The 20,544-nt window shown below is 44.3% G+C and overlaps 1 protein-coding gene across 1 annotated transcript in view; it reads right to left on the reverse strand.

Annotated features, from left to right (window-relative positions):
* magi3a (membrane associated guanylate kinase, WW and PDZ domain containing 3a) overlaps positions 1-20,544 on the reverse strand; it is a 101,829-nt gene that overhangs the window by 1,212 nt on the left and 80,073 nt on the right. Inside the window, exons 5-20 of the mRNA XM_070909800.1 lie at positions 20,016-20,178; positions 19,066-19,145; positions 18,314-18,371; positions 16,404-16,510; positions 12,733-12,930; positions 10,559-11,182; positions 8,660-8,691; positions 7,549-7,744; positions 7,029-7,123; positions 6,498-6,690; positions 5,179-5,394; positions 3,928-4,113; positions 3,676-3,769; positions 2,487-2,562; positions 2,094-2,231; positions 1,118-1,256 (exon numbers count right to left, since the gene is read on the reverse strand). Coding sequence (XP_070765901.1) covers positions 1,118-1,256; positions 2,094-2,231; positions 2,487-2,562; positions 3,676-3,769; positions 3,928-4,113; positions 5,179-5,394; positions 6,498-6,690; positions 7,029-7,123; positions 7,549-7,744; positions 8,660-8,691; positions 10,559-11,182; positions 12,733-12,930; positions 16,404-16,510; positions 18,314-18,371; positions 19,066-19,145; positions 20,016-20,178 — 2,595 coding nt within the window. The remainder of the gene's footprint in view (positions 1-1,117; positions 1,257-2,093; positions 2,232-2,486; positions 2,563-3,675; positions 3,770-3,927; positions 4,114-5,178; positions 5,395-6,497; positions 6,691-7,028; positions 7,124-7,548; positions 7,745-8,659; positions 8,692-10,558; positions 11,183-12,732; positions 12,931-16,403; positions 16,511-18,313; positions 18,372-19,065; positions 19,146-20,015; positions 20,179-20,544) is intronic.

Here is a 20,544-nt window from a genome sequence, read left to right on the forward strand (position 1 = left end):
CCTCATATTGTGAAAAAAAGATTTCTGTAATAACCCTCTGAAACATCCCTCTAAATATTTGCCTTGTTTGAGATATGTATCAGCAAACGACATAGCCATCAATGGAAAAGGTGCTAGCGTTCACCCAACACTGACGTTTCAATTTCCCCCCAAGCTGATAAGAATTGCACAGCTGTGATTGAGAGCAGATATATGCAGCAGAAAACCAGAGAGAGAAAAAGAAGAGTGATGGACTTAGTGGTGCTGAAATGAGCTTTTGGATTTCTAGGAGCAGCAACTCATAGAAATTCATTCTAATGTGATCTTTGGATTAAAAGGTTGATGCCAGTGAATGCACACAGATCCTTTTACCACTTGTCACTCACTGATCAATATCTAGTTAAGGACTTTTCTCCAGGTCTCCATCTTCATTCACGCTCAGGATGAGGTGTGTGTTCAGTGGCATCCATTTTCTAATACCCTTAAAAATGTACTTGCGGGGCTCTGAAGCCTCCCAGTGCTCCTTCAGGTCTGTTCGTTCTTCTAGGACTCACTGCTTTGGTTCAGCCCTCCAGGGGAACAGTAACTCTGCTTATGATACATTGGGTGTTTACTGAGTCACAGATAACTGATCTATTTCAGACTGATCATGGGGATGAAGGAAGGGACAGAGAGTGACACTTAAATCTGGGAGATGAATCACTTTGCAAGGAGAGGTCAAAGGCAAAAGTAGGAGTACAAGGTTTACCAAGATTATTAGGGACAGACCAAGAAAAGCAGTGAGGCCTTTAGTGATGCTCTGGTTTCATGTAGAAGCACAGGGTGGAAGAAGAGTTCAGACCTATAGGAGGAAAAGATAAATAGGTAGAAATAGACAGCCGTGCCGGTGCAGAAAACAGAAGCAGATAAAAAGCACAAGAGGTAGATCGAGATAGAAGTAGTGAGAAAGAATGAGAGGAGAGAAAGGTCAAGAGAGAAGCTCGCAACACATGCATGAGAATAAAGAAACTCAGCACCCTGCTATCAAGCATATCCATACAAAGGCTTCTACACATGTATGGTTAATATGCTGTTGCATAGGTCTATATGCAGTGGCAACAATGTGTGTACATGCATGCAGCTCTCAGCAGTCACTCACTGTGGTCCGGGACCAAGCCCTGGCCAGGTCGAAGCAGCAGATGAACTCTACTGCCGCCTGCTTGGATCAGCTCAATTGCCCGAGTGTGTGTGATGCCCTGGGTGGCCTCGCCGTTGATCTCCACTATCTGGTCTCCCACCTGTGATGCAGATATAGTCCATTCTTACACCTCTCAAGCAGAGACTCAGAATTTGGTGCAGTTACTGTTGCGACCAGAGGTTTTCAAACTGTGAGGCACGCCTCCTCAGGGGAAAATACAAGTGCATACTGACGTTCTCAAAACAACAGGAAGTTAGTTATTGCCGTTTAGCTCACTAATTTTTTGTCGCTTACCAACGCATTCAGCACTTGGAGCTGCAGCAGTGGCTGTGACACACAGCTCATGGAGGCAATTATGGTACTTTAAAAGTCTTGGCACCTGCATCTAAAATCTAAATCGTACTCATTTTCTGAGTCATAATTGAGTCAAATCTGAACACACACGATTCACATATTTGTATTTTCAGTGTGACTTACACTTCCCAAGGATATCATTATCTGATCAGCTAAGAAATCATAGAGAAAAGACACTAGAACTTTAAAAAATTGTCATGTTTTTAAGTTTTCTTCGGTATCAGAGTAATCCAGTGATAGTTGTCAGTATATCAATGAGTACATTGCAAACAGGAACTGCTAATAGCTAATTCAGCAGTGGCACCATTGTAGCCGTCAAGTTGTAGCCGACAGCTAACTAACTGACTCCATGGCAACATTATACTTCCTGTCTACATCCCTCAGAGCCCCCAAAGTATGGCAACTGTAGCTCCAAAACATAGAGCATGATTATCCCCCAAATAGAAATAAGACAAACAATAACAATAGGAGCGACAAAAGGAAGGTGTCGGGGGGGCGCAGTCGTCTTGATTTTGTATGAGGTGTCAGACTTTGAAAACCCCTGACTTTATTCTGAGGACAGAGACAGACAAAAAAACCTCACATGAATCCTGCCGTCATTAAGAGCAGGTCCGTCCTCAGCCAGTCGCAGGATGAACAGGCCCATGTTATACTCTTTCCCTCCTCTCAGACTGAAGCCAAAGCCCCGCTGGCTGCGCTCCAGCTCCACCACAAAACAGCCCTGTAGTTCACAGACAAGAATATGAGCTTTTGAGACTGGAGCGCACCTTGACAGACATCCAAGGTTCAAGGCTGTACTCAGACCTGGAAAATCATTGTTACGTGATTGATATGTATTTTAGCCCAGTGTCCTAAAACGACAGCCCACAGATTAGGAATTTATTAAGATCAATAGGCATCGGAGCAGAGTGAGTAAATTACAAACGTCATATACTGTAAATTGAGAGGCACTTCATAACTCTAGCTACGGTCTTACCTGCTTGGAGCCTGGCGTGATGAGTGTTCCCATCATGTTTGGTAGGAGAGAGTTCTTCAGCTCAGTGTCACCATTCCTACCCCAGAAAAGACCACAAATACATTATAATGTGGCCGACATACTGTAGATATGAAATATATTTTGTTGTGTGTTATTACAATATGGCATAATATTTCTTCTTGAGATGAGAAGTGAATGTCAGCACTGGATGGACAAATAGACATTAAAGTGTGGGAAAAGAAAATAACACTTCTATGTATATATAACGATGCTGTGTCAATATGTCATCAGATATAAACAATATTCATCTATTCACCAGCTTGTATGTGTCATGGCAACAGTGATGGCTGTATGTGAGCTGCAGTACATGAAAAGTATAGATGCTGAATATTGTGAAGACAGTAGAGAATAAGTCTCATTCTCTTCCCTGCCAAGCCCTCATAACACCAGCATGAGCCTCTTTCTGTTGGTTTCATTATACAACGCACAGAGACCAACGTAAATCCTTCATAGAGCCATGTTGCTTTTACAGTTCAGTGGCAGATAACGGGGGCATACTTTAATGCTTCGCAGAGCTCATTACAATGCCTTTGTGGGAAACTTAGCAGTGCTGACACACTATCTAAAGAGTCTAGGCCTTCTTAGCAGCTCTGGCATGGAGAAGAGTTTACACACTTCATGCAGCCAAGCTGACAGCCACAGCTCATATCTAGCCCGGGCTGACCAAAGGCGTGTGTTTGAGATTAGACGGAGAGGAGGGAGGGATGCTGCTGCCGAGGAATGGACACAGGGCTAAATGAGGAGAACACATGCTGACAGGCAGCGAAACGGAGCATATGAGGGCGAGAAATGACGGTGGAGAATTGCTGCTGTAGCAATGGATTAAAAAGTCTGACACAGGTAATCTTGTTTAAAAAGAAAGATCAAAGAGGACGCGAGACTCCCTATTACGCTGCCTCTTTTTCTTTGCCTTGCCATCCAAACAGTGACCATGGGGGGATTTGCTGTCTTTCTGGATAACAGGGAGAGTGCGGGCCACAAGAGATGGTAATGGGCTCCATTGTAGCACAAACCAGATCCTGCTTTGAGAGGATTGGAGCTAATTTATGGTTCAAGTGGCAGAACCTGTATTAGACTGTCTCCAGCAGTGTGCGAGAGGGACTGGGAGGAAGTGAGTATATTCATGTACCTGTCTGGATAGCTGGGGGGCTGTTGGCCCATAGCTCTGTGTTGTGCCAAAGGGCTCTGCTTGGCTGAATTTGTTCCAGATGGAGGAGCGCTGTCTGTAAAAACACAATTCATACAACACACCCATTTAGATGGCGCTCAGATCTCAAAACCTTCCTTTTGACTACTTTAATGTTAATGTTTTAAGTGGATCAACATTCCCATGATCTTATTCTCAGAAAATACTCCTGATATTCTCTCTGTGCAAACCTACCATCTTCAGGCACAACAGTGAGGGTGACAGAATTGCCGGCGTCCTTGATGAGCTGGACGATATCGTTGTGAGACAGCTCCATGATGGACAGGCCATTGACAGCAGAGATACGGTCTCCCACCTTCATTTGACCTATACGGTCTGTCGGGCTGCCCTCGATAATACGGCCTATCTTGTGAGGTATAACTGAAACAGGGAAACAGAGAAATGACGACCTGTTGTTTGTGCATGTTTGAGCCGCACTGATTCAATAAACCCAACATCAAGATATCACTTTCAAATAACAACAGCATTCAACAGTCTTTCTGTGTGCTGGGCAGGGACAAAGATCACAATGACCTAAGATTTGTGGCTTTGTAAGCTAAGTTGTTAATGGGAATCTAATCAATATATGGCTCCTAATGTAAAAATATAGAATGAAGGTGTACAGGTATGGTATACATATTTACAAATCTAATTTAGTGAATTATATTCTTATATTTGAGAGTACCCAGACTACAGGCTATACAGCAGTGATTTGAGCTAAATGCCGACAGTGACAGTGTTTACACACTGATGTTTTGCAGGTATAATGTTTAACATGTTCATCGTCTTTGTTTAGCATGTTAGCATGCTAACCATCGCTAATTAGCACTAAACCCAAATACAGCCGAGTCTGACGGGGATGTCATTAGTTTTGCAGGTATTTGGTCATAAACCAAAGAACGAACTAGGATTTGGACCTGATGATGGCGCTAGATGAAAAGTTAAGGGACCATCAGAGATGTTACAGTTAATCCTGAGGGGGACATGAAAGCCACATTTCATGGCAACAAGTCCAATACTTTCACATTTCACTCAAAACCACAAATGTCAACCTGATGGTGACGCTTGAAGAAAAGTCAGAGTGTTAACCAAAGTCAGTAAGGTACATCTTCTGGAAACAATGAATGTCTGTAGAAAATGATGCACCAATCCATCCAGTAGATGTGCAGAGATTTCACTAAATACATGAACACTGACCTGCTGGTCCATGGATTAGCTAGCATGGCTAAAAACAAATAAACAACAAACTACTAAAAATTGTGTTCACTTTTTAGACCAATTTTTATTTTGGGTATATGTACTGTATATGTCCTTATATTCACATTTACTGAATATACTGCAGACCAATATTAAGTCCTTAAATTACCTCATGCTTTTTATTCCTTTGGCATAACTTGATTTTTAAGATATGTATATATATAAGATGTGTTTTTCTTTGTCTCTGACCTCCAGGTGGGGGCTTGTTCTTTGACGTGAGGATAACAAAGCCAAAACCCTCGTTGTCTTTGCGCTGCAGAGTAACATCAAAGCACTCTGGCCGAGAGGACTGAACGGGCTGAACGGAGTTCGGAAACTCGACACGAGGCACCTTGGGAGAGCTGTTGACCAAGGCGGAGGCTACCTGCTGGGGCTGCTGACTGCTGTCTTCCTCTCCCTCGCCATCTGAGAAATGACAATGCACAGAAACATGAGGGAAAGTACAGGGTCAGCTCAGATGGCAAATGACAATACAATTCCTCACTTTCACCGAGCGGACAACACGAGTGTTTATTTTGAGCAGGGGTCATTCCGATTTAGCTGACATACATTTTAATCCATGAATAATTATTCGTCATAATGTTCCCAATTTGTCATTCTTGTGATCCATAAATAATCCAAAACACAGCGGCTTCATTGAAGACAGCTTTTTGCAGTGTTTATTGCACACGTGAAATACAAGAATGTCAACTCTACCCTTGAGATGAAAGCCCTTTACAATTTGTTATTCATAAGACGGGCTGATCTACCTCAATCTCTCTTCATTGTATATTTGTTTTGCTGAGTCCCTGTTTTGTCAGCCGGCATCAGGGAATCTCTTTCTAAACCCCTGCTTTGAAAGCATAAACCCTTACATGATTGATGCTTAATTTCTGCAACGTGATCAAAGCTGTTGTTGCAATACATCAAATCCAAAGTAATTTCAAAAAGTGCTATTCATGGAGTGGTTATTTGTGGGGGTAAACAAGCCAGAATGCAGCAGGGGTTTGTGCTGTTGAAAAAGAAAACTCAGCATGTTCTTTTATTTCATCCTTTGAGATGTAAATCAACTACCAGCTGATCTAATCTTCACTGCCCTTCACACAACTCCAATCAGCCTCGACAGATAAACACAAAGCAAACATCTGTTAATTGTGAGCCACTTTTGCTGTTTTCCTTTTTTCCTGTTTTTGGTGGATGAAAAATTTGAATTTACTTCCCTGTAATTAAAGCAAATACAGAATCCTCTTTCAGAAACTTTATTTTTCTTTTCAGGAAAAATGTCTGCATAGAATAACGTCCCAAAAGTCAATTCTGGTCGAACTTCATTTATTCAGATTTATCCGCAAGGAAGTCATCCAGAACAAATTTAAAGGATTACTGGGAAAAATCCCAGATCAAAGCTTTAGCTCAGAGGTCCTCCTCCAGCATACTGAGCTAAACAAAAGGAGTAAAAACAAGAAACCATGCTGAAAAGCGTCAAGTGCTCTCAGAGAAATGTAGAGCTGATTATTCAAAAGCAGACCCACCTGAGTGTGTCAGTTTCCTGCGGACTGTGAGCATGACTTGGCCGTTTCGGGCAGCATTGGTCATCAGCTCCAGCACTTGTTTGTGGGATTTGCCCTTGACTGGCACACCATCTATACAAAGCAGCTCATCCCCTGCACGCAGGCGCCCGTCCTTCTCAGCTGCACCGAGTGGCACGATGGCACCAATGTACACCTGTGGAAGCAAGAGGATAAGAGAGAAACAGATTGACACACTGATCTGAGCCAGAGTGAGCACGAGCATTGACTGGCATTGAGGTAAATAGTCAGTTGAAATCCTCTCAGTTGCTTTGAGCATTTGATGCCTTGTTTTTTTTTTTAGTGCAAAATGGAGGTTTGCTGTTGTTTTGACAATCTATTTCCCCACTGTCCTGCAGCAATAGTAGAAATTCAGGCTATTTAAGTAACTGAATACAGCTCAAAAATTGATTCTCTAGTATCTGAGGGTTTGGGATTCTAGCGGCACGCCAAGCCTGGTTGTAAACAGCTGGACCGAGCTGGCCTGCTACCTACCGGCTGATCCGGCCCCTCGCCTCCGAGTACTCTGAAGCCAAAGCCCGACTCCTGGTTCCTTTTGATAAACACATCCAGGTCCTTGGAATTAGGAGCTGAACACAGAAGAGGAGAGGAGAGGAAGGTTTTCATTTAAAAACAGCCATGAAACACATTAATGATGCTGTTTGTGTTGTTGGGCATGTGGGCAATGTAATGCAGTGGTTCTAAGCCTAATCAGTTATTTCAAATATTTGATTTAAATAGTTAAATTATTATATTATGTCATAATATCTTGCTGAGATTACAGAGATCTTTAACTTCATTTCATCAGATAAAATGTCCTAAAATTATTAAAATTGATGAATTGATTGAAGGTGATCAACAGAAAACTTTTGCTCTGTTTCATACATGGAAAAAAAGAAGCCTGTGCATCTAAGATCATGTTGAGTGGTGGCAAGTGGGTGGCCCTTTGCTTTCAACAGGAGTCCTGAGCCATGGGGGCTGAAAACCACTCGTGCGTTACATCATGCACACTCACGCTTGCTGTCCAACAGGGCCTTGGACTTGAGGTAGAGCTCAGATGCGTCCGGTTTGGGTGAGGACGAGCGCAGGGTGTTGGCAGGGAAAGGGAGCGGATTGGGGGCCACCTCCGGCTGACCGAGGGTCTCTGTGCTATTAATCATCTCCTGTCGCTGCGGCTGCGTGATGGGCTGGGAGCATGGATGGGGCAACTGCTGGGGCACGGGATGAGGCGCCTGTTGAGGGGTAGGCTGGGATATGGTTTGGGACATGGGAGCTGTGCACTGCAACACAGAAACAGAAAGGTCAACTATGACCTCAGGTCGATGATTATAACATTGTGTTAAGAACACTGTAAATGTATTCCTATCCCTGTATAATATATTCAATAATACATAGTAGTATATATTCTAGGATTTTATGCCAATAATTTATGTCTTAGGCAGACATGTAGCTAGGGTAAGACATTTTATTTCAGGTGTGCTTACCCTCCAAATGACAAACTACTGCACAAGTCTTCATTTTTAAAAATAGTGCAACCACACATTGTAAATCTGTGTTGAACCAATAAAACAGTATGAGTAAGCCTGTTGCTGCCTCAGCTCCTCTCTATTTTGAGAGTGCAGCACGGAGGAGCATCACAGGAACAAGCTGTTGAACATGGCATATCATCCTAAACACCCATACGCAGAGGGATGTTAAGTTGCTGTTTGCCAGGAGCCGGCATATTTACCCACATGCAGTTCCAGAAATAACAGCCTGGCTAATGTGGGCTCACTGAATAATGTAGCTAACAACAGTTTCCACGGCACACACACCGAGTGGTGCTTGCGGGCAACCAAGACCAAGTTAAAACCTTTTCAGTTAATAATTCAGCAGCAGTTTTATTATCAGTATATTCGTTGTTTTTATTTTTGTACCATTTAAAAAATACACAAAACTGACAAAGATAACAAATAATACACAGTGCAGGGAGAGGCAGAAAACCCAGTGGGCTTATTTGAATCCTCCACCTCAATAATGTTACAATTTCACAGTTACAGCAAACACAAAATTAACATACACAAAATAAATACATGGTTTCATGCTACGCAATGGAAGAAACACTACAAAGATTTGCTTCATCTTACCGGTTTTAGTGATTTCACAGGAGATGTCTGACCTGTGAGCAGAGAGGTAGAAGATGTTAAATTCTACATTCAGTTCATTATGAAAACAACAGCAAACATTTATCCAAACATGTGGCTAAAAGGATGAGTTGTGCTTTGTATCTTTCTTCCCTCCTCTGGCCTTCAGTGGTGGAGCGTCACGGTGCATCCTCTCCCGCTTTTTATGCACCTTGCTCAGCACTTAGTCACTCAGTGAACTTATTGCCTTGAGGGTTTGTGACAGTTTTTTTTAAACACCTTGCTCTGCTTTCCTCTCTGTCACTGAGTCACAGTGTAACTCAACCAGTAGGGGACAGTATACTCCAGTAGCAAAAATGGTTTACATGTTGGGAGACACAGAGATGACCCTAAACCATGGGAAACATGCACTTCTCTGAGTTAAACCTGCCAGCTGTTTGTTACACTACCTACTAACAATGTAAACTCTCTCACTGTCTGTATAACCTGTTTTAAAAACAGCGACAGAATTAAATAAATGACATGTTTTAAGTAATGTTTACTGGTTTACATTTAGGAGAAAGTACTTTGTTATAACTTTGATTAATGCCTTTTCAAATATTAGTAACACAAAACAAGTACAGACGGTATCTCCCTGGTCATATCGTATGTAAGGCACTGAGTGCAGCACATATTCCACGGGGAAGGGCACTTTGTCTCATTTCCAGATTTAAATCCAGAACAGGGATCAGGGCCAAATAATTTCCTGTTTCATTTCTCCCTGCTGCTGTCATCGGAAAGGGAGTTCTTGCCCCTGGCTGGGAGTAAAGCCTAACCTAATCCTGGTCTATGGGTGACCTGAGGGAAGCCCTGCAGCGCTGCTCCTTTTAGTCCTGGAAAGCTGTGATCTCCTGCTCCTTTTTAAGCAGTAACACACACACACACACACACACACACACACATTGTGCATATGCATCAAATAAATGCATATAAGGCTGGCAGAAATGGGCAAAAACAGCATCACACACACACACAGACACACAGGACAAGCCCCTGGAGCTCAGAGCAGAGCCCAGCTGAGTACATCTGATATGTGGGTGCAACACTGATCTTTCGAATCTAGGCTACTGCACTGCAGTAAAGGAAGAAAGTTACAAGCCCTTCAAATCAGTGAAAGCCTGAAGTAAGAAGAAGGGCAATGATTCCCCACCATGCTCTGACTCTCCTCCCTTCCTTCTCTCTTTCTCTCCGAGCAGCAAGTGAATCACTGAAACTGCCATCTCTCTTCGCCTTCCCAGCACAGCTCACCATGTGACTAAGCATGACTTCCTCCCTGTTTGGGAAGGTGCACGGTGGATGATGCAGAGTTGGTGTGGACCAGAGCGTGAAATTGCTTTATTTAACATCGGGAGAATCTGTGTGTCCAAGCAATACCTACAGAGCACCACAATCCACCCTGTTACTTATAAATTAAAACATTGTACATGAAATCTCGCCACAACTAAGTCAACGCTGGTCTATCGATGTTTCTTCTTAAATTAATTTCAAAAGCGAGCGGGAGGGCTTCTCACCTCTGTTGTTTCACGCATTGCTTTCTTTTAGGAGAGAAAAGGGAAAGAAAGAGAGAGAGAGAGAGAGACAGACTGCAGGCAACACAAAGCTGTGCGGGGATTAAAATGATTTCAGAAGCGTGGGACTAAACCAATAGACTATCTCCGGGCACTAACACCTGTTTGTTGTCTGAACGGTAACCTGAGTAGATTAATATAGACCGCAGCGATTTAACAACAGAGATGTCACAGCATCAGCGTTGTAACCCCGCCAGCTGCGACATACTTCCTAGGATTAGCTCAATGTTGCAGACTTACCTGCGGCTGCAGCGTACACTTCCAGCAATGTGAACTCTCGTTTCAGACAACTCACCTCCTCTGAGCACCAGCACGTTGACCTCACTGCCCACAGGTAGGTCTTTGAGGATGTCCACCACCTGGGAGTGGCTCAAAGTCTGGACATTCTGTCTGTTGATCTCCTTGATAACATCACCCTTCAACAAGCCGCGGCACCACTGGGCGTCCAGGATCATCTTCACCTTTTGGCCCAGGGGGCAATCTGCGATGGCGAAGCCGAAACCTCCGGGACCTTTTACCAAGGGCACGCTCACCAGCTCTGGCTGTAACAGAGTGGGGTCAGGGCCTTCTTGGTTGGGGACGTGAGGAAGGTGGTGGTGGTGAGGGTGGTGATGGTGGTGTCGTCCTCCATTGGTCATGGGTGGTACTGCGGCAGTCTGTCTGGGGAGGGTTCCCCCGTCTGGGACTGTGTAGTGGAGGTCCTGTGGCGTAGAGGTTGAGGGGGAAGGGGAGGTGTCCTTGGAGGTGCAAAGGCCTCCTGAGGCGTCCTCACTGCTGCTGGAGTCCTCAGGCAGGGGGTAGCCCCGGCACAGGACCATGTCCACATACTGGTTGATCGGGATGGACTGGAACATCTGCACCACATCAGCGTGAGTCTTCCCCAGCACACATGTCCCATTGATATCCACAATCACGTCACCTAAAAGAACAAAGAGCTTTTACACCTTTGTGAAATGTCCACTACACCACCGCACAAAGACGTAATTTAAAGAAGACGTAATTATCACAATAAGTGAAATGATAATAATCTACATTGAATGAGTAGAATCTGTATCTGTTTCTCTCTCCAACTCTTTAGGAACTTCAAAAGATGTTAATGGGGATGGAGAGAGCGAGCAAGAGCACAAACTAGAACAAGATCACTGACATGCTGTTCTCTTCTTCCTCCTTTCATCTTCCTGTAAGGGGGGAGACTCTCATCACCCCCGGCCTGGCTGAGATGTAGGCCTGGATGGACGGCTGAATTGCTGACTGGCCATCTGGCTAAAAGCCCAGTGGAGGACTCAGCCCACCTACACAATCAATACCCTTTCCTAACAAACACAGCTAAGGTTTCACTCTTGAAATTAGTTCCATATCCCAATGTAGTGCCTGTTCAGACCCACACACATCTTATATCTAATAAACAAACATCCACAAAATAATATAGGTACTATAAGTGAGTCTCATAAACTTAAAATGTTCTACCCATGGCAAAAATAAATGCGTCGTCAGACAGTCTTAAATCCAGAAGAAAGCTAGATGAAGATGAACAGTTCAGTTCTTGCTATTATAACCCAATGAAATTAATTACATTCATTTTTTGGTTTAATCAATTACCCTCCTTCTCAAGGGAAATGAAACATTGAAAATAATTACTCTCTCTGTTCCACTTTCATGTTGGTTCCCAGCAGCAGCACTGTTGCGGCTGTAAGAGCATTCAATGCAATCAATATCACTGCAATGTGAATCCTGAGGCACTTCACTAACAGTAATTCAAATTACTACAATCACCATACATGTGATCACAGTGTTTATATATACAGTAAAAGGGAACTCACTGAGCCACGAACATGTGGATGCTACGACAGAAGCGCGAGTACGTTTCTATTAGGCAGACTGGCGAGGTGACATGTAGCATACATGTCTGTGTTGCAGACTACTGCATATGCACATTCTTCAGATGAGCAGGTTTGTCACCCACTAGCCATGAAAAGACAACCGCTCTGCAGGCCTATTAAATCTGTTCTATATAGCTGCATGTAAAATCTGGGAGCCAATAAACTGGATATGTGCTTTATTGATGGATGTTTCCTATTTTTAGAGCTGCTCCTCTGGACACTTCCTATACACTTTTGCCTTTGCTCGATCAAGCAATGTGACATTCACGGTAAAGTGCCTGTTCAGTGTTTTTTCTCTAAATGTGTTTGTTTGTGTTTACTCAGAGCACATAAAACTGTATTATGCACAGTACATATGCTGATGCCAAGCCGAGTGTCACTGTGTGCATGGGCATACGTGCCATTCAAACAATATACATGAGAATGTGACACTGGATGATGTTTTGTTTAGACAAAATACAAGCCTATTCGTCTCTCTTTAACTCGTCTCTAGCGACTCCTCCTTGGGTGACTTCTGCGTCTAACCGCTAAGCAAAAGTGCAATCCAGAGTGCGCTTTTATAAACAGTAGGTCTGTGGGGGGAGATTACCTGAGGCGATCTTGTTGTCATGTGCAGCAGGCCCATCCGGAAGGACGTTTTTGACCTGAAGGAACTCGTCGGGTCGGTCACCTCCGATGATGGTGAACCCGAAGCCCTGGGGGCTTTTTCTAAGTGCTGTCTGCAGGATGGAGCCATGCAGCTGAGACGGATCTCGCGTGAAGCCCCGCACTCCCCTATCAGGCTCGTCTGTTGCAGGCATGACGGTGGAAAAAGAAGAGAGAGATTGACAAGTGGTAATGGACAGGGAAATTGAGAAAAATATCTTTAACAGCCTAATTACTGTAATTACTATTGAACATATTTAACACAATTCTAGTCTAACAATAAATTGTGAGATATAAAATTCAGCTCTTAAATTAAACATGAAATGAAGTCACAGTGGCATTAATTCTATAGAGTGAGAGCAGCACATCTTTAAAGTTCACAGGTTTACGTGCTGTGACTGTCTATGTGGTATGTAAGCAAGCATGTGTATGTGGAAAAAGAGCCTGGCATATGAGGAGGAACTGAAAAGCTTGCTCATAAATTGCCATCTGTCTCCATCATAACAACATTCGCGCAGTGACAACGTGTCTGACAGCACGTCACTCACTGCTAGTAATTACACGAACACTCTAAGAACATCGTAATTTAAGTGTAAACTCAAACAAATCACACATGCACACACACACACAACTTGCAAGTCCGCTGCTCCGTTTGCAAAGCCAATAAACATCCAGTTATTGCAAAATGTCTTTATTTTTCCCTCAGCCTCACCGCAAACAACCAATTCCTTTCACTGCAGTGATAAATCCGTCCTGAAATGCGCCTGACATTTTCCAGGTAAACTTTTCATTGCAAATTCCCTTTGTGGTGCCAGCAGGATGTGTAAATGGGGCAACTTTTTAGAAGACAGGGAAGGAATTATATTAGATAGAGTGTGCTTGTGTGTGTGTGTGTGTGTGTGTGTGTGTGTGTGTGTGTGTGTGTGTGTGTGTGTGTGTGTGTGTGTGTGTGTGTGAGAAAGAGAGCGCGATAAGAGCGATGAGATAGAAAGAGACAGAGAGAAATAGACTTAGCCTTGACAGAAAGAGGGAAATTCTAACTAAATCCTAGTTCGCCCTTCCCTGTGGTGTGAGCCTATAAGATTCTGAGTTATGTGCTGTGTCCCTGCATGCTGGGCTTCTTCTGTGGCAGTTCCCACACTGATAGATGGTGGGACATCAATCTCATTAGGGAGGGTACAGATAGAAGCCCCCTTCCCCCCCCCCTTCCCCCCTGCCCCCCTGCCTTCAACACACTCTCAATGTGTCATGGGATGGTGATTTGCATAATTGCATTGCAATTGGCTGATAAACGTGACCGTTCTGAAGACAAAAAAAAAAAAAAGATTATGCCAAGTATGATTAACGTGACATTCCCGCATCAGAGCTGTGTCCAAGTGATAACTTCAAGATTGTATATGTGAATTAATGTGCAAGTATATTCATGCAGGTGCAATAACATGAAACTCCTCATGACAATTTAAGGTGTGAGCATGTGTGTTACATGTATGATGTTTGACAGGATTAAGCCCCTTCAGACCGTCCAGGAACGCCATGTTCACACACTATGTCGACAGACTGTCAACGCCGTTTCTTACATGATCACCATGAAAGCAACAGACAGAGGAGTAAAGAGAGAGAGGGGGGTGGGGAGGGGGCTACACACCGAAGCTATGTTTACATGGACTTGATTAAGCTGTGGGCCACAAAGGGACAGTCTGTATTCTCGGGGGTGAAGTGATTATATGAAATGTCAGGCAGGACTGTCAGCGCTGTAATTATGGCTGAGCGTAGTGCTGCGCTTTGCTTCTGTGCTCTGCGGCATTGTCTCGGAGGTCATGCTAGCCATCCTTGTCAAAACAGTGTTTAGATGCCACCTCACGCACGTCCACACACTTGCACAAGACCACTAGCCATTAATTCTCATTAACAAGGGTGGGAAGGTGCAGAGTGGGCACAGGGGAGGCAGTCGAAGCTGGAGGCGGTGGTACACAGAAGCAATATCATCCACAGACTGCAGAGAGGCTCAGCTGTGGGAGGTGGGGTCTGCGTTCAACAGAGTGAGGCAGACAGTTTTGTCCGAGGGGTGTCTGAAATACAGAGGCTAGTTTGAATACTAATGCGGTCATGCTTTGTGTGTGCATGCACAGAAGAGTATAATAATTCTTACTCATTTTACAACAACACGGGGCTTCCGCTTCTCAGACCTTTACATTGACTGAGAAGTGGGTGATTAGACCAGTCAAGCAGCAGCATTCACCACAGGTGGTAAATGATGAACAGATGACCCAGTAGAAATGCAATTTTTGATCATAAGTCACTTTCAAACACAGTCACCTCTTTCTCCTTCTCCGTCTCTCCACTCTCCCTCCCTTCCTCTGTTCTAAAGAGATCTTTGAACTGCGGTGAACGACTGGGGCAAACGCATTTTTCAAAGAGACCTCAGAGCCCCCCCCCCCCCCCCCCCCCCATTTCATAATCTACTTGTCAAAACGAATTCTGCCGCCCAGCGAAGCGCTGCTCCATTATTCAAATTGAATATCATTGCTTCAGAGGCTATGGGCTGTTTATCAGCAGCCTGTCAACTGTTAGAACATCTTCCAAACAGACATCTCAGCATGGAGGAGATGATAAAAGTACTCCAGTATTTGGATAACACATCTAAAACCTTGTTATATAGGTGTTTTTTCTTCACTGAACAAAAAGCTATAGCTATAAAGCTGTGTTTTAATAACGCTTTCACCTGTGCTGCATCTTAGTGTAGGGAAAACCTAAAGCACACTGCTTATTAATATCACGCCCGTCTAATAAGTTAACCACACACTGACTGCTACTATTTATGTTATTTATTTTTGAAAACCATTATGTGTAATAAATGTTGTGTAGTTATAGCTGAAGTCTGTCCTTGATAGATCTTGCAAGACTGTTGATTCAATCCCAGAGTGAAAAGTATTCACATGCATCTCCTCTTATGCACAGCGGCGCTTTGAGCTAAATGGCCATGCGAAACAAACTGATGCTTAGTAGATATAATGTTTACCATGTTAACCATTTAGTTTTGTGTTAGCATGCTAACATTTGCTAAAAAGCAAGCAAAAATACATTTCTAAGACTTATATAAATATGTTAGGATTATCCAAATCTAGAGTCAACACCGAAAATATTCACTCATCACGTGTTACTTTGTTGTCTGTCTGTCTGTCTGTCTGTCTGTCTGTCTGTCTGTCTGTCTGTCTCTCTCTCAAATTCCAGGATGCAATTTAGAGCCAATGATCTCACTTCCTGTCTATTTCCCTGATGACCTAGAGAAGCTAGACACAAATTTCCTGGCCCTCAAACTAAAACATGACATTTAAGGTGAACATTACAGAACTGAACTGATGCATTCAATTCCTACTGTTCTTAAAACAAACTGACATGTCTCAATGTGAATCTGAATTTCCTGAACTGACATTTTCTCCCCACTACTCTCTCCACATTACCACTTGTTCACATTACATTAAAAAAAAAAAAAATTAAATCTGCAATGACAAGGATGATCGCACTGCATTGCAGATCCTTCCTCGCTTGTGAACGACTGTGAATAACACTTCTGCAGTTTCGGCTCCAGAGGGCTTGGGTTATGGGTGCAGTTACCTGAGGGTGTGGCTGCCGGCGGTGGTACTGCAGTGGGCAAGTCAACGCTCAACTTTCTCTTAGCTTCCAGTACTGGATTCTCAAACTGGGTCTTCTGGTTGATATGGCTGCACAAGGGAGATAACAACATTAGAATGAACAAGAACCCGTTGTTAGATAAAGCTTTACTGTGCGCAGGTGATATGTTTCCATCCTGCTCATCACACATCCTTCTATTCTTATTCATTCAGTTACCTACATCAGTTGTTACACACAGTCTGAGTGCCAGCTAATGTTTCTGCTTTTGTATTGTGGCTTCACCTTTTAGCCTCACAGAGCACAGCTTGCCCATGCTGCTGATACTATTTCTTTGTCATGCAAACTTGTGATTTGACTATGAGGGCTGGGTGTGACATAACCTATGCTGGGTAGACAGCATACCATATAGCATGCAGGCTGTTCTAATGCAGATTGTAACCCCAAACCCACACAAAAGTGTAACACTTAAAGATGGATTGAGAGCAAGTCTAAATCTCAGAAATAAAAAATTGAATGCCCAGTGAATTCAAAGAGAATTGGATAGAGAGGATCAGGAGCAATCTTTGCTTTGGTAGCCCACATTGCCATGATGGGATCAACATCTGCTCAATGAATTGGAATCTCAGGATCAAAAGCTTCAATAAACTGTAGATAGATGTAGACGACAATGTGTCCCTTTTTCATATCACATGCCCAGAGGTGGCCTTCTTTCTGAACCTTTCTGAAAAGAAACAGCCTTGCTAACCCAAGATCTGCAGCTATAATTTGGGGAATTTACACCAGACTCAATCTAAAAGCCATTAATGATTTGCAGGTCACACCTGTGTGCTGAAACATTTGCTGCTACTCAGAGAAATGTCCCTCCACGGTTAGATGGTAATGGAGAGAGGTAGCTCATCTGCGTAATGAGCTTTAACAGTTGTAAATCCCGGTCATGACAGCACCTTGGGATGACAAAATGCATTGATGCTGCACAGTGAATCAGCCACATGCTGAGACACTGATGGTATATATGTGTGTGTGCGTGTGTGTGTATGTGTGTGTGCGCATTCAACAAAAAGTACTCTGCTCTCTTGCTGCGTATGACTCATGCACAGAGATACCCTCCCCATTAAGTCTGGAGAGATAAACATTCCCCTCTCTTTCATTTCCTCTGCGGCTCTCTGTCTCACTTTCTCACTCCTTGATTGCCACACCTCATGTTTTGTTTGGCAGTTGAGGAAATAATGAGACTTTGTGTCACGTTGTCGCATTTGGTCGTTCATTCACAACTAAATTTGCCAGACAAAGACAGAGACAGAGGAGAGGCAGCCTCTCAGTGACCCTCTTACATAAACAGGCGTGCTGACCCCCCCCCCCCCCCGCCTGCAGGTCTCTCCTGCTTTGTCCACAGTAATGGGACTAAAACGAAACATTGTGCTCTTGTTTACACTCTTGATCAGGATGGATTCTCACCCTTGTTTCCCATTCAGGGACCCGAAACCTTCATTGTCTGTTGTCTTCACAGTCTTTTCTCTTTCATGTATACACACACAAAGCTGTAACCCACCAGTGTTATCTGTACTGACATAATTGCTTTCTGCAGGACTGTGGGAAACTACTGTACGGACAATAGCATAAGCCACTATATGGCTTTACGTTGCAGAGGAAGTGAATATAATAAACAAAACTCATTCAAAAAAAGTGTATCAAGCACATCAAACATGCAGGCAGAGCTCTAGAGGACCCACAGGTATACATTGAAGCCCTGGGTGGAGCCTTTTAACTGTTACTTCAGCAAAGCCACAAAGAGATTGAATATGGGCATGCAGTAAGCCATATCCTCTACATCCACCACAATTCACAGCTGCAGCCGTCTGGGTCCCTTCAGGCATAGGGATAAGTTTACTCACTCTACGTAGTAGGTGCCATATTGGGGGTCCTCAATCTTCTCCCAGCCGTAGGGCAGCTCTGGGGGGAGAACAGACAGGCAGAAGGCAGACGCAAATCACTTCAGATACTGCTGAGGCACTACATGGACAATTGGACACACACAATGAGGCGTGGTGCTTTGACTGGCAGCTTCACAGCATGCTTACCTATGCATAGAGGACAGGAGGCCTGCTTTTATTTGTCACTATGTGTTTAGGGCTTAATACACACTGTGGAGGAGGCAGGGAGAGAAGGAGGAGTTGTTTTACGGCCTCCCTGGAAAGTAATAGCCTTCCTTTCCAGCGGTGTGTATGTGTGCAACATCTTGAGTTTCTGCTGCTGTGTGAAAAACACATGCGGCTCAGAGGAGATCTTTACGCAAGAGGGGCCATAGAAAATTGCCTTTTGAGAGATGCTGCACTGATGAGCTCCCTGCATGTGTCCCAGAAGCCATTAGGAGGAGAGGGGCAGACTGGAGACCGGGGGTTTATGCTGTGTCACCGGCATGACTGTGACCAGACCCGCTCAGCTGTTCAATCGCCGTCTGTTAGCCAGCGCCCTCTTCAGAGAGGCAGGGACGTGGCTCATGCACACACTGCTCTATGCAGCAGGGAGTTGGGATGGAAGTGTAAGTGTGTGTGGGTAGGGAGGACAGTATATGAGTGGGACTGAGGGGTTTAAGTGCCCATGCAAATGTTACTACCACCCCAACTATCTGCAGATATCTACCCACCTCCTTCCTCGCATTTCTCAGGAGGCTTGGCCTTCTTGGCAAGGCGGGGGTCCAGCCAGGTAGTGGTCTTGCTGTTGTGACTGAAGTACAAAGGGAAGACGGGGCTTTAGGTGCAGTATTAAAATAAAAATAAAAAATAAACATTTAAGATACCGTGACAATTCAGCAATTAGCACTGGCAACTCTCAGGAGCCACTTTACCCAGGAGCCACTCCACCAGCTCTAACAAACAAACAAAGCTACAAGCTCCCTGAAAACCAGAAAGTGTGGCTAACTTCTAATCTTTTGGGATCAAATGGCTTATTAAACAATCCTTTAAAATATTAGTAAAATTTCAACAAAGCTCAGAGGCCCCTTTGAGGTAAAAGGAAGAGAGAGAATGGGACACAGTAAAGAGGGAGGAAAAGGAGGGATACAGAGAGTACAGAAAGAAAATAGTGAGCAGCTGCAGAGATCATAAAGAGCAGAGCTGAGAGAGCAGGTCAGGGGTGGCGAGCTCCGTTTGGCCTGTTGTTTCTCTGGCTGGCAGAATGAGCTATTGATTTAGCAGCGAGCAACAGCACCTGGCACTGTCAGCGGCTCAGCATTGACTGCTCGCCACACTAACAGGCCAGGTAAACAATGCAGGCCTGCTGCTTTTAGCCCCAGCCAACAAACCCGGCATCAAACACAGAGGAAATAAAAGAAAAACTTAATCGAGAAGAACACAACTGCCATTGCTGAGCCTACAGATAGCGTCCATGGCCAACACCTGGTTTGATACAGTACAGAGGAATGCGCTGGATGGGGAGCAGAAAGGACCCGCTGCCAGATCACACATTTGGCTTACCATGACGGTAAAAGAGATGAATTAGGAGAATACTGGGAGTGGGATTAGCACAATGCTGATGTAATGGGAGAATAATAGGACCAAAACAATGCAAGTAAGTATCAGTAGAGAGGCTACTTACTCTATGAAATAGACCATGCCGGTTTCTGTGTAGGCCATCTCCCAGTTTTTAGGCAAGGACTCCTGACTTTCATCCTGTGTGTTCCATGCACGCAGGTCCATAGCCCCGGCTGACTGGGTGTAGCTGGGCACCGTCTTCCTCCACTCCGCCTTGTCCTTGTGCTCTGCGGCCCAGCATGGGGTGAGGGACACGGGCATGGAGACAGAGAGAGGAATGGGTTGGGAGTAGGGGTAGGGGAGGTGGTAGAAGGAGAAGGAGACAGGACGTGAGAATGTGGCGCCATTGGAGCTCCTCTGGGCTCCTTGCATCTCTCCCTGCTGCCGCTGTCGCTCGAGCTGATCTTCCTCTGTACACTGGGTGGACGGTTACATCCACAAGAGAGGAAGGGGTAGAGAGACAGAGAGAGGGAGAGAGAGAGAGAGAGAGAAAGAGAGAGAGTACACAGAGAGAGGACGGAAGCGCAGCAATTGCCATAGGATTTGCATGTCAGCAGCGATGTACTGGGAACTGCCTCCCAGGCAATGGCAGG

The sequence above is a fragment of the Enoplosus armatus genome, chromosome 8 (assembly GCF_043641665.1).
Source record: "Enoplosus armatus isolate fEnoArm2 chromosome 8, fEnoArm2.hap1, whole genome shotgun sequence".
In the NCBI taxonomy this organism is placed as follows: domain Eukaryota; kingdom Metazoa; phylum Chordata; class Actinopteri; order Centrarchiformes; family Enoplosidae; genus Enoplosus; species Enoplosus armatus.